Consider the following 14,810-nt stretch of genomic DNA (forward strand, 5'->3'; position numbering starts at 1 on the left):
TGATTGGTATAAATGATAATATTATACAGAGATCTTTACATATTATTGTCTAAATCATTTGCATTTTCTGTCATTTATTCTTATTCTGTTTTGACATCTCAATAATTGAAGTGAAGTTAGTCATAATAATATTCAGTATTGCCACCAAATGTATTCAGCGTTGCCACCAAATGGAAAAGTTTACTGGCAATACAACCTTTCCTACAGTAGAATAATTATAAAATACATGTGATAAAATAGCTGATAAATTATTTAATGTTCATAATAATTATTCATGTATAATTATTAAATTTATATGGTACCGTTCGCACACTTTCAGACACATTTACAATTTCAAAATTTTGAATTATTTATCGGGGAATGAAATTTTATAATACGAACACCATGACACATGAGATGTCACATTCGTGACGTCACTTAACAGCTAATTACGTTTGTACTCATGCATACAAATGTGCAGTATATAGCCTATAAGGTTTTTGGGAATCTCATGCATACGACCCCTAAGCTCTTCACAATTTGTATGAAAATTAGTAGTCTTTTTTAACATAGAATACATTTATTGGTAAGACTTGCATAAAAGAATCGTAAATCGTAATTTTTTAACTTCTTCTGTCAAAACGATATGAACTGTGCTTCTCAGAATGCTTGTCACCTCGAAACCACATGCTCTGCCTTTTGGACCGCTAAATAAGTATTTAAACTACCGCAGAGGCAAACCAAAATATTTTCTTTAATAAAAATGTATTCTGCACACAAGGTTTTCGTAAAAACTATACATACTTTTCTTTTTTTTTTCACTTTCTTACATTTAGGATCCATCTCTATGGAAGAAAGTTTTATTCAACATCTTCAAAGTCAACCTAGCTAGACAGAGGGCAGCTGAAACTTACAGCTTCCGGGAGATCCAGTCGGAATCTCAGATCACAGACAGCGCACGGCACCATCCTGCGGAGCTTGAAGTACACGCTTAGCAGCAGTCTGCAAAACCGTCACAAAACATTTAGGTCAATTTATGCAACTCAACTTGGTGTTATTCAACCTGCGCCGATCTAGATTTCGGGTTGTTTACACTGTAATACTTATTTTTAGTTGACGGAATTACACTTGGATATTATTTACTATTATTCCCCGCGAGCTGTGCTGCTTCGCCACCTTACTCGATTGGCGGTATTCTTCTTACCGAAAATTATTTAAAATAATTCCCATTATGCTTCTGTAAGTTTGCTTGGTGCATTTTTGCAGATGAGGCGGAGGCGGATGCGCGTAAACTGATGAACTATCCCGAGGTCAGAAGTTTCTCTCAATTATTGTTTAGTAAAATGTCATCATAGGTTGCAAAGATTATTTTTTTATATGCACAAGAGATGTAAAGGTGAAGTGGCGTGTCATTGCATGGAGTCAAAATAAATTATACCTACTTAGGCCCCTAAAGGTATTTTGATTTTGATTCTGAGATATAAAAAAAATAGCAAAACTGAGAATGTTTAAATACAAAGATGGAGCTTTAGCTATTTTCCTTATCATAATTGACCATGTGGGTAAAAATTGATTTAAATCTTTCACAATTGCAGGTCATGTGGCAACCCCAACAGCTGAGTTATTTTGACGTTTAGCAAATCATAAAATATTTAATAAAGTTTAAATGTTTCTGAAATAATTCCTGGAGTAAATAAGAAAGAAGATTCCGTCACTTCCTGTGGATAGATTACTCAGGATAGAAACGAATCATTTTATATATATACTGTCCCACAAGATCTTCTTGGCTACGTCTTAAAACTGTGAACTAACAAGCTCCTCCCATTTTCGATTATAGCGCCTTCCGGTTTGCGACGAGTTATCCACGTGTTAAAACTGTGAACTAAACAAGCTCCTCCTATCGCTATCATTATTCATCATATTAAGCTATCGACGACAGTGACTTCCGGCTTGTGCCTAAATCTTCTTGATGAACAGTAGTCTCGATGGTGTGACAATCAAAATAGCTATCGGCTAATAAAACAATCTGTAATATTTAATATAATTTATACATTATTATCATTTTGTTGTGTTTTGATTTTGTTAAATTGCAATAACTATGTCTCTTTTCTTTTCTTCTGTTTTAAAAGGCGACAGACCATATTTCAAAGAGAACAAAAAATACATCTCGTGACGTATGGTATGAAAAAATATTAAACCGGGGAACAATGAGCGATGACGACTTTAGTGCCATCAATAGAAATGTAGTAACAAATAGACCTGTGGAAGTGCGGATGCAGAGGTCCGGGCGGTGAAGAAAGCCTGGCCCGCCAGAGCTGAGTGAACATCTGCAGATTGCGGAGAGAGACGAGTCCCTCGCAGCCCAGCAGGCCGGGGACGCTCTGAGTGTTGACCACGTGCAGGCCGGCCGGCGGCCTCGCCTCCGTAAGCACTTTCACCACTTCCAGGTCCTCCGCGTCGTCCACCTTAATAAACAAACACATCACACTTCCATCTTAAGTGGCACTTTGGCTTATGAGGTGATCGCATAGCAGGTAGGTACATGCCTTTGTTGAAGCCATTCTATGCGAGTACACATCTAATTCGGTTACGATGATCACAAAAGTAAAATCACACCATTAGGGTTTAATTTAAGGCACACGTCAGAGTGGTGGCTGTAGACTTTTGTTACTCAATATTTATATCATCGCCTGACAGGTTAGCAGGAGTTATTCAATTGAAAGTCATTCGAGATTCATCCATTATTTCACATGTGAACAAAATAATTCAATGATCTGGTCGCCGCTATAAACTGATTCAAACTCCGCTAAGAAATGCAGATACATGCGAGCGTAAAAAATAAACAACTGCATGGAGTTATAGAATTTTGGAGGAAAAATACCTCAAGAACGCAGGCATCCTTGTTTCCTGCCCCCAGATCGACATCGGGGAGCTCCTCGTCCGAATCTTCAGTGTCCGACGCGGCAACCGCCTTTCCATTGGAATCTTGGTCCTGTAACAGAAAACAGGGTAAGAATAGTTTGCTTAGAGCCGTTTTCTTAAATTTACTGTATTTCCTATGAAACAGCCGTCATTTAGATGAACTTCCCCCACCCCCACCCACTTCAACGCTTCAAAAATCTTCATGCCCCCCCTATAAAAAATTTAAAGTCACCTATTTAATTCTGAAAAAAATGAATTGCTTCAATAAAAAATGCACATAGGCAATACTATTTTTACAACGTTTTTATTAGCTCGTATTCTTATTTGACCAGTGGTTGTTTGTCCAGTACAAATCTTGCAATCGATTTTTAACTAACTTCCCGACTAGCTGGACATTTGAAACTTTTAGAATATATCAGAACACGATGCCAATGCATTTTTTGGTACTGTTTGGTTATCATTTTTAATACTTTTAGCCCTCTAGAAGTAGAATTTAATTCATTTTCAGTTAATTCTGTTTTGTATGAAAAGTTATTTCGGAAGAAATCCGTAATCCAATCCACTATTATAGGTTGCTAAGTGGGTGGTCCTAGCAACTAAATTATTAATATATACGTGCATTACTATGGAAATCAATATGAGTGTCAAAATGACATTTCAGTATTATTTCTATCAAGTACAATTTTTTTTGATCGTTTAAGCTAGCAAGTCAAGTTTATATGATTCAACTGAAAATTTAAAAATGTTGTAAGGTGAGTTAGGATAAGTGCATCTATGGGGGAAGAGCATATATGTTAAATAACTTTTTACTGCAATGAATGTAATTACTGCCGTCAATAGGAATCTATTACAAATACATAAATGTTTGCCGACACCCAAAGAAGGCATCATAATAATGTTTGATTTGTCCAGTATGACAACTAAGAGTTTGACGTTCGTTTGAAGTAAAAAATCAAGTTGGACATGTTTTTTTCAATCAATCGTATCTCAACAATCTTTCGTGCTAAGAAGGTGATATTTGGTGACTACCTTTGTTTTAATTTGTGATTTGTGTTCCGACTGTAAGATTTATGATTAATGCAAATGATTATGTTTTATTGAACTAGATGCACTTACCCCACCAAAAATATAGCATGGGGTAAGAGCGTCAGATGCTCTTACCCCATATACTCTATTTTTTTTGTATGGACAAGTTTTTGGCTAGTGATGTTCCTTGCAATAAAAAATGTATTGAATTTGTAATTTATGGTACCTAAACATTTTTTAATACAACCTCTAGATTCATACAGTACATTACTTAAAATATAAGGCCACAGATTAAATACCTACCGTGCAGTGCATATTACATATCGACATGACCGAATAGGTACTTCATGGAATAACATACTAAATCTAAAATGTTAACTTTTCAGTAGAGCGAAAAAACTTTTCTTTTCTGAGTTATGAGGTCATACGTCACACTTGACTGACAACTTAATAGAAGAAGCAAGAAAAAATAATGTCACAATTTTAAAATTGCCTCCTGAAAGATGCTTGGGATGAAACATTGGTGAAATGGCAAAGACTACATACACGTAGGCTCAAAACTGCCTAAAAATGAATTTTCAAGAATAATCGCAGAAACCTAGAAAAAACTTGACTACCAAATAATCAGAACCAGATGATAAAAAGGGAGGATTCAGCCATTTAATCGAAATGTTATAGGCTAAGACAAGTTTGACCCTATGATTGACAGTAAAAATATTACGGAAACTCTAATTGATTATGAGCACTGTATTGATCAGGGATCATTTGCAATGACACAATCTGCGGATGAATTAACACATCAAAAATCAACAGATTCTTCAATAGTTGGTGAGGAAAATAACATATTTATTCAAGCACCTTCTACTTTTAATGAATGAATGACACAAGGTAAATCTACTAAGCGAATACAAATTTTGGATTGTCAAATAATAAAACCGCCAGTAGGAACTACTGATATAAAAAAACTGTTTTTGTGGATAGAAAGGGAGGATCCTGTAAAATTTAAAAAATCAAGCAGTAGAAATAATAATTACCTATGACGATGTTTTGAACCGTCTGAAAACATCCGTTAACCAAAAAACAGTTTCAGAAGATAGACAAAAATTCAAACAAAAAAAAAGTTTTTACAAAAAACATGTTTAAGAATTTAAAAAAAAAATCAGTTACAACCAGTGGATCAGACGAGAGTGAGTCTGAATGGAAATCCTCTTCTGAAGAGGAAAATGTTGTCGATTTTTATAGGTAAAGGTCTTATATTCGAAGAAGATTATTAGAAGAATTTGCTTGACGATTTTCAAATGGAGGAAGGGGTTGTAATTACTAATGAAATGTGGAATGCTGATATTCCATTAAATTCCACCAGTGAGTCAACTAAAAGAAATACTTGTGGCCTTGCGAAAAAGTGTGAAAAACATTTTATTGGAAAAATTAATAAATTGGACAATAAAACTGTAAAATTTGTAAGAAAATCGCATGGGAGGGCCAATAATTTTTCATACCCTAAAGTAGAGGATATATACGAAATTGGCCATCTACTACAGGACGGAGGGGAAAAATTATATTTAAAATGCGTTTTGATGGGGACAACTGTGTAATTAGGTACAATAAAAATCAAAAAGAACATTTTTTATAACATACTAGCTGAAGTACCCGGCTTCGCACAGGGTCGCTTCGTGGTTATATTTATCTTAGATATTTAAAAAATTAAGTAATTATTTTTTTAATATTAAAATATCAGTGTAATACAATATGGCAATATGAAAACAATTCTAATAGGAGTAAAGGTCAAACAAAAGAACACTAAATTAAAACCTAATCCAAAATATGAAAACGTTATTAATGTTATTAATATGTAGTAAAAAAAAATCAAAATTGGATGAATCAAACAAACAACAAACTTTGTATTTTATATAATACTAATTTAGAAACCTTCGCAGGTGTGCATACAACAACTGACAAAAGTTTCATCGCAATCGGATGAATGGTATAGGAACGCATACGAATAGAAGAAGAAGATGATTTTCTAATTCAGAAATCTTTGTGGGCATGCGCACGACAACTCACCAAAGTTTCATTGCAATCGGATAAATGGTATAGGAACGCATACGAATAGAAGAAGAAGAAGATGGTTGTACTAATTCAGAAACCTTCGCGGGCGTGCTCACAACAACTGGTCAAAATTTCATCGCAATCAGATGAATGGTATAAGACCGCATACGAATAGAAGATAGAATAGAATAAAAAGAAGAAGAAAATGGTTGTATCAATTCAAAAACCTTTGCGGGCGTGAGAACAATACTTGATCAAAATTTCATTGCAATCGGATGAATGGTATAGGAACGCATACGAATAGAAGAAGAAGAAGATGGTTGTACTAATTTAGAAACCTTCGCGGGCGTGCGCACAACAACTTGTCAAAATTTCATCGCAATCGGATGAATGGTATAAGAACGCATACGAATAGAAGAAGATAGAATAGAAGAAAAATAAGAAGAAAATAGTTGTATCAATTCAGAAACCTTTGCGGGTGTGAGCACAACACTTGATCAAAATTTCATTGCAATCGGATGAATGGTCTAGGAACGCATATGAATAGAAGAAGATAGAATAGAAGAAGAAGAAGATGGTTGTAATAATCCAGAAACCTTTGCGGGTGTTGGCACAATTACTGACGAAAATTTTATTGCAGTCGGATGAATGGAATAGGAACGCATACGAATAGAAGAAGAAGAAGAAGATGGTTGTAATAATTCAGAAACCTTCGCGGGTGTTGGCACAATTACTGACGAAAATTTTATTGCAATCGGATGAATGGAATAGGAACGCATACGAATGGAAGAATATAGAATAGAAGAAGAAGAAGGAGATGGTTGTACTAATTTAGAAACCTTTTCGAGTGTTACCACAACAACTGACGAAGGTTTCATCGCAATCGGATGAATGGTATAGGAACCATACGAATAAAAGAAGATATAATGAAGAAGAAGAAGAAGATGGTTTTTCTAATTTAGAAACCTTTGCGGGTATGCGTACAATAACTGACGAAAGTTTCATCGCAATCGGATGAATGGTATAGGAACCATACAAATAAAAGAAAATAGAATGAAGAAGGAGAAGATGATGATTTTTCTAATTCAGAAACATTTGCAGGTGTACATACAACCACTTACCAAAATTTCATCGGAATCGGATGAATGGTATAGGAACGCATACGGGACAGACAGACATTCATTTTTATATATAAGATATAGCCTATACTCTTCGCGCAAGTGCAAACAATAAGTTTACAAGGTTTTATTGAAATCGGATGAACGGTATGGCAGCGCATAAAATACAAACAAACAAACAAATATTGATTTTTATATATTATATTATGTACTGTGAACATGTTGAATTTTACATAGTACCTACCTACATCTCAAATTATTCACCAAATAAAATATTTTAAAAATAACGAGTTACCTATTTTATTTTACCACAGTCACATCACTAGTGCTACATATGCCGCACTTCCCCAACTTTTTTGATTTTATTTAATATCTTCTGTTCCCTAAGGAAATTTACCACCATAAACAATCAAAATGTTGCACTTAAAATATTATATTATCCTGAGGTTGATATATTTTTCGACTGGTAATAATTATGAGAAATAATTTAACTAGATGCTCTTACCCCAAATGCGGGGGTAAGAGCGTCTACTCGCCATGTTTCCTTAAAACGTTTTTATTATAATTAATCATGCAAAATATACACCTAATGAATATGGTAGTCGAAAAAGAGATTATTGATGAACAGTCAACAAAAATTTCGAAGAGATATTACAAATGATTAAAGTTCAACATCAGCTTAAAGTTCATCTAGTCAATTTATATGCCGCACTTACCCTAACTCACCGTATATAAAAAGTTCTTTTTATCTTGTAATTTTAATTTAACTTTCGTAAATAAATATGTATATTATGTTACATATACAACTCAGAAGACAATTAGTGCGATCCTTGTGCTGCTTCGTCTTCAAATGATTTTCAAGACAACCTTTTTGCCCCCCAAAACATTAAAATTGCCCCCCGGTGGGGCGTACGTCACATGTTGGGAAACACTGCTATAGATGCACTGCATGAATGGAAAATCGATCATCGAAATCAAAATAAGTGACTATTTTTATGTGACATGTAGGCAAAGTTCGAATTCAGCTGAAATCCAATGATTTTCAAAATTCTTTGCTTGTTTTATAAGCGCTCGAACAGATTATGTGACAATTAGAATATTATCATCAGCTGGGGTCGATCCGCTGCCGGATGAAGTCTCCCCTGTCTCTTTCCACTCTTCTTGGTCGCTAGTTCTTCACTGCCATATACATCTACCGAACTTAATGAGTTAGTCTATGCAGCAGGTTTTAGAGCATCCTTGTGGTCGTTTAGTGCCCCTCGTGTACAACTGGATGACGGCATTAGTTCAGCGGTTGTCCACTCGCCGAGCGACATGTTCAGCCCATTGCCATTTCATCTGCTCAGCGACCTCTATCACATTACACACTCTCGTCTGCCTCCTCATCCATCGGTTTCGTTTGTCGTTTTTCCGCGTTATGCCCTACATGCACATTGTGCTACTCGTAATTTTTTGATATCTTTTACATTAAGGGTCCATGTTTCCCATGCATACGTAGCATACGACCGGTTAACACTTTTAGTTATAGACACAATGGGAGGAAAGGATGGATCTTATTATCCAAGACGTATAATTCAATGAAAAAAATTGATGAATTATTTTAAATGGAAAGTAAATATTTTCTTCGTTATGCTGAACTTACTTGAATTTTTAGTTCATGTGTGTATGGGTGTGGGTTTCTCTCATAAACTGTACTGCGTCTTCGTGTAATAAGTTTGTAAATTTAGAAAATATATGGTATGTTTGTAATAAATCATTGTGTAAAAACATAAAAAATACATAATATCTTGGTTTATTTTATTTCATTTATCAGCCAGGCGACTGGTTTTTTTAAGATTTTTGTATATAATTTGACCCACTCGCATAAAAAGGTTCACCTCCCAAAATTAACACAACTTCTCAACTAATAGATATTTTTGATTGAAATTTTCAAGGCAATAAAATTATTAATTATTAAAGATACTCCAATTACATGATTGTTTTATTATATATTTCTAAACTAAATATAAAATACAAATATCTGCAAAATATCTAGGGCATCCAATTAACCTAATACATAAATTACAAGATAAAAAGAACTTTTTATATACGTAATTTTCTGTTGAATCATATAAACTTGACTTGACTAGCTTAAGCGATCAAAAAAATTTGTACTTGATAGAAATAATACTGAAATGTCATTTTGACATTTGTATTGATATCCATAGTAAAGCACGTATATATTAATAATTTAGTTGCTAGGACCCCAGACCCCTAGCAACCAATAATGGTGTCGAAATAACTTTTCATACAAAACAGAATTAACTGAAAATGAATTCAATTCTACTTAAAGATGGCTAAAAGTATTAAAAAATGCATTGGCATCATGTTCTGATATATTCTAAAAGTTTCAGATGTCTAGCTAGTCGGGAAATTGGTTAAAAATCGATTGCAAGATTTGTACCGGATAAACAACCACCGGACAAATAAGAATATGACCTAATAAAAACGTTGTAAAAATGTAGGTATCACATAATAGTATTATTAAAGACTAATATCGAATTAGTTAACTCCATTAATTATTTTCCAATATATGACCATTTTTCTTAGAATTGACGATTTACACGTCTTGAATGTAGTATTTTTATTGTCTATAAAGAACTAGCAGTAAGTATCACCCGGCTTGTCGGCCTCCGTCTACTGTCCAAATTTTGTCGAAATCCGACTGCGCATGTGGATTTGTATAAAGAAAAACTGACACGACGGTACAAACATCCAAATATATTTTCAAAATTATAGTATAGATAATGATGTATTATTAAGCTTTGATGATTTATTATAATATGCCAGGGATGGCGAACCTATGGCACGAGATGATTTTATATGACACGCGAATGTTTCAGAAAAGAAATAACTATTTTATATATATTTAAAAAATGTTTTTTTTATAAAAAAAAAGTTTTACAAATAAATATATAGGTACCTAGTTAAGTAGATACTTACTTAATTATATATGGGTAATATTAAAAATAATGACGACATAGCCATGGTTTTCTTCGGTTTTTCATATTACCTAACGAAATTCATGCATAACTAATGACAAATCGCATTGTATAAAAAATTGCAGGCAAATCATTGAATAATCATCACGTTTTATGTAAAAAATATACAATTGTATAGGTCGGTCCTTAGAATCGGCGAATTAAAAATAAAAATATTCAATCAACAAACCTTATGAAATTAATTATCGGCAGTCATTCAAATATAATAACTGCTTGTTATTTTACCTCAAACAAAATCTCTAAAAATGGAGAACCGCTCAGTAATGGAGAATATAATATGAAAGAAGAGTGGTTTAAATGCTTCCACGGTCTCTATCGGAGTAATTTGAAAACAAGGAAAAAAATATTCGAACGGCGAAAGATAAAATAACTCAATTGTAATTTCTAAACCTTTTTAATAGAATTCTTAAAAACAATTTTTGTAGAAAACTATTTTTTCATCATAAAAAACTGCTTAGCACGTCAGGCAGACGAAAAATATTTTTGGGAAATTTTGGCACGCGTACGTGAAAAGGTTCGCCAACCCTGTAATATGCTATCGATTGTATTGTTATTAATAAGATAGGGTTTTACTAATTAGGTTTTTTACTGACACTTGAACTATTCATAATTTGTTTGTTGTATGTTTTGTGACCTTTGACTTGATAGGTAGGTAATGGAGTTTTTACCTACTTTATTGTATTGATTTATTATATAAGCTAGAGTTAAGAGTGTTCATTGTCAGTGTGTGTTTACCTTTGGTGAGTGTACACGGCGTCTGAAGATGCCGAAAGGCAAAACCCGGGTCGCAAAAAACGACTTAAATGGAATAGTACAAAACTTGAATCTATTAGAATTTAAATTCAAATTCCATCAAGTACCTTCAGTTGATAGTATTAATATTATGTATATTATATGAAAATATCAATATTATTTAAGCGTGTTAAGCTTGCCTGCGCACCAATACATCCAATAATAATTATCATAACCGCGATGAAAGTGATACAACACGTGATTTCATGCAGTACCATTTTCAATAGAATATGCTCGAATAGGCGAAGGAGGGGCTCGCCGCTCAGAGCTTAGTCTGGTACTGCCGCTTAGACAGTATTTTTGTATTGCGAACGTTATCGGGATAGCAGCTCTGAGCTAGTAGTGACGCGCAGCGCGACTCGCAACAGATGTCGAGAGCAACTAAAAGGTGAAAGACCTTCTTTCAAGGACAAAAGAATCAATCACGAGACATAAACAAAAAAGGTAATAAACACTCAATGTTATATTCCAGTGTCGTCACTTCAACTTCGAAATTTAATTGTCGACACTTTTCAGTGGTAGTCAACCATTTATGAACCTGCATTCTTTTTTTAAAAAATGAACGCGATTTTTAGCTATGAAATTGCGTGCTATTTGATATTTTATCTTTAATGGTTTACTACCCATGAAACGTCCACCATGCTTCATCATCCATGATAGAAATTTTATTTTGAAAATGAGAACAGTTATAAATATGAACTTGTTGTATCGCGTTGTCATTTTAGTTCGCTTTTTTCGGGAGATTATTGCTTGTGTAACTGCATAAATAGTAGCTATTATTATTTATATTTATGGCACTAATTTCATTGAAAAAATAATTAATCTAAATATATTTTAGCTAGGATATATATTTTTTATTAGTTTTATCTCCAAAAAATCTTTTTAAAATGGAGGACCAATCGTTTTTAGAGGAAAACTATGCGGATTGTATGTCAGATATTCCCAGTGACTGAAGATATCGGAGATTTTAGTGATATTGAAGCAGACTCATTTGCTCTTTTGAGAACACACCCACGAACAACATATTTCGCGAGTGATTTTGAGGATTCAGAAACTGAAGCCGACAATGATGGAACGATGATGATCCGCCGAGAGAGAACAAGCCATTTCAAGGATTATCAGGAGTGACAATTGACACTGATAATTTAAGTCCTGAAGCTATATCTAAAATATGAGTGGACATAACCATGTCGGAGTTAAAAAAGTGGTTCGGGTTGGTGATAATAATGGGCATTGTCAGAAAAGCGACTCAGTCTTATTGCCGACAAATCTACTTATAGAGACTCCCATATTTTCGAAAACTATGCCACGTAAGTGGTTTTTCAAATATTGCATTATTTACATTTCAATAATAATGAAAAATGAAATTTCACGATTTTTTGTTGAACATAAAGTTTGGATCGAGGATATACAGACATCTGAATCAATTGATGTTGCGGAAACGCATGCACCTTCTACATCTTCTGATACAGATTCAACCCATAAAACCAGTTCACCTACTTCATTACAAAGACTCTCTGGCAGTATAAAACAACATCAAATAATTAGGATTTCCGCAACTAATAAACGTTTAAGAAGAAAGTGTAAAGTGTGTTCCTCACATAAACTTCGAAAAGAAACTATTTACATGTCCAAAGAATGTAAAGTACCTCTACATCTACATATTGGTAATTGCTTTTCTTCGTATCATTTAAAAAAAGTGTATTAGTTGTTAGTTCATTTTACATTCATAGTTTTATAAACTACTAGCTGAAGTACCCGGCTTCGCACAGGGTCGCTTCGTGGGTATATTTATCTTAGATATTTAAAAAATAATAAGAGGTAATTGTTTTTTTGATATTAAAATATCTGTGTTATACAATATGGCAATATGAAAATAATTCTAATAGGAGTAAATGTCAAACAAAAGACCACTAAATTAAAATCGAATCCAAAATATGCAAACGTTATTAACGTTATTAATATGTAGTAAAAAAAATCAAAATTGCATTGAACAAACAAACAATAAACATTGTATTTTATAATTTAGAAACCTTTGCGGGCGTGCGCACAACAACTGGTCAAAGTTTCATCGCAATCGGATGAATGGTATAAGAACGCATACAAATAGAAGAAGAAAAAGATGGTTGTACTAATTCAAAAACCTTTGCGGGCGTGCGCACAATAACTGGTCAAAATTTCATCACAATCGGATGAATGGCATAAGAACGCATACAAATCGAAGAAGAAAAAGATGATTCAGAAACCTTTGCGGGCAACACTTGATCAGAATTTCATTGCAATCGGATGAATGGTATAGGAACGCATACGAATAGAAGAAGAAGATGATTTTCTAATTCAGAAATCTTCGTGGGCATGCGCACGACAACTCACCAAAGGTTCATTGCAATCGGATGAATGGTGTAGGTACGCATTCGAATAGAAGAAGAAGATGATGGTTGTACTAATTCAGAAACCTTCGCAGGCGTGCGCACGACAACTCACCAAAGTTTCATTGCAATCGGATGAATGGTATAGGAATGCTTACAAATAGAAGAAGAAGAAGATGGTTGTACTAATTCAGAAACCTTCGCGGTCTTGCGCACAACAACTGGTCAAAATTTCATCGCAATTGGATGAATGGTATAAGAACGCATACGAATAGAAGAAGATAGAATAGAAGAAAAAGAAGAAGAAAATGGTTGTATCAATTTGAAACCTTTGCGGGCGTGAACACAACACTTGATCAAATTTCCATTGCAATCGGATGAATGGTATAGGAACGCATACGTATAGAAAGAGAAGCAGATGGTTGTACTAATTCAGAACCCTTTGCGGGCGTGCTCACAACAACTGGTCAAAATTTCATTGCAATCGGATGAATGGTATAGGAACGCATAGAAATAGAAGAAGATAGAATATAAGAAGAAGATGGTTGTACTAATTCAGAAACCTTCGCGGGTGTTGGCACAATTACTGACGAAAATTTTATTGCAATCGGATGAATGGAATAGGAACGCATACGAATAGAAGAATATAGAATAGAAGAAGAAGAAGAAGAAAATGGTTTTACTAATTCAAAAACCTTTGCGGGTGTTACCACAACAACTGACGAAGGTTTCATCGCAATCCGATGAATGGTATAAGGACCATACGAATAAAAGAAGATAGAATGAAGAAGAAAAAGAAGATGGTTGTACTATTTCGAAACCTTTGCGGATGTTAACACAACAACTGACGAAGGTTTCATCGCAATAGGATGACTGGTATAGGAACCATACGAATAAAAGAAGATAGAATGAAGAAGAAGAAGAAAGTGATGATTTTTCTAATTCAGAAACCTTTATGGGCACACATACAACCACTTACCAAAATTTTATTGCAATCGGATGAATGGTATAGGAACCATACGAATAAAAAAATATAGAATGGAGAAGAAGAAGAAGATGATGATTTTTCTAATTCAAAAACCTTTATGGGTGTGCATACAACCACTTACCAAAATTTCATTGCAATCGGATGAATGGTATAGGAACCATACGAATAAAAGAAAATATAATGAAGAAGAAGAAGAAGCTGATAATTTTTCTAACTCAGAAACCTTTATTGATGTGCATGCAACCACTTACCAAAATTTCATCGCAATCGGATGAATGGTATAGGAACGCATACGGGACAGACAGATAGACAGAGAGACAGACATTCATTTTTATATATTAGTATAGCCTATACTCTTCGCGCAAGTGCAAGCAATAAGTTGACAAAGTTTTATCGCAATCGGATGAACGGTATGGCTGCGCATTAAATACGAACAAACAAACACACAAATATTAATTTTTATATATTAGATTTCAAATAATTACAATTTTAGAGTGTTTAATTTGTTTTAAATCTACTCGTACAC

At 34.0% G+C, this 14,810-nt stretch overlaps 1 protein-coding gene across 1 annotated transcript in view; it reads right to left on the minus strand.

Moving 5' to 3' along the window:
* The window catches only part of LOC147065763 (uncharacterized), a 68,494-nt gene that overhangs the window by 11,844 nt on the left and 41,840 nt on the right, over window positions 1-14,810 (minus strand). The window contains exons 14-16 of the mRNA XM_085957273.1: window positions 2,861-2,971; window positions 2,239-2,444; window positions 894-981 (exon numbers count right to left, since the gene is read on the minus strand). Coding sequence (XP_085813399.1) covers window positions 894-981; window positions 2,239-2,444; window positions 2,861-2,971 — 405 coding nt within the window. The remainder of the gene's footprint in view (window positions 1-893; window positions 982-2,238; window positions 2,445-2,860; window positions 2,972-14,810) is intronic.

Source organism: Rhyacophila brunnea, unplaced genomic scaffold, assembly GCF_057557595.1.
Source record: "Rhyacophila brunnea isolate RB1 unplaced genomic scaffold, BYU_Rbru_1.0 scaffold_6, whole genome shotgun sequence".
NCBI classification, from domain to species: Eukaryota; Metazoa; Arthropoda; class Insecta; order Trichoptera; family Rhyacophilidae; genus Rhyacophila; species Rhyacophila brunnea.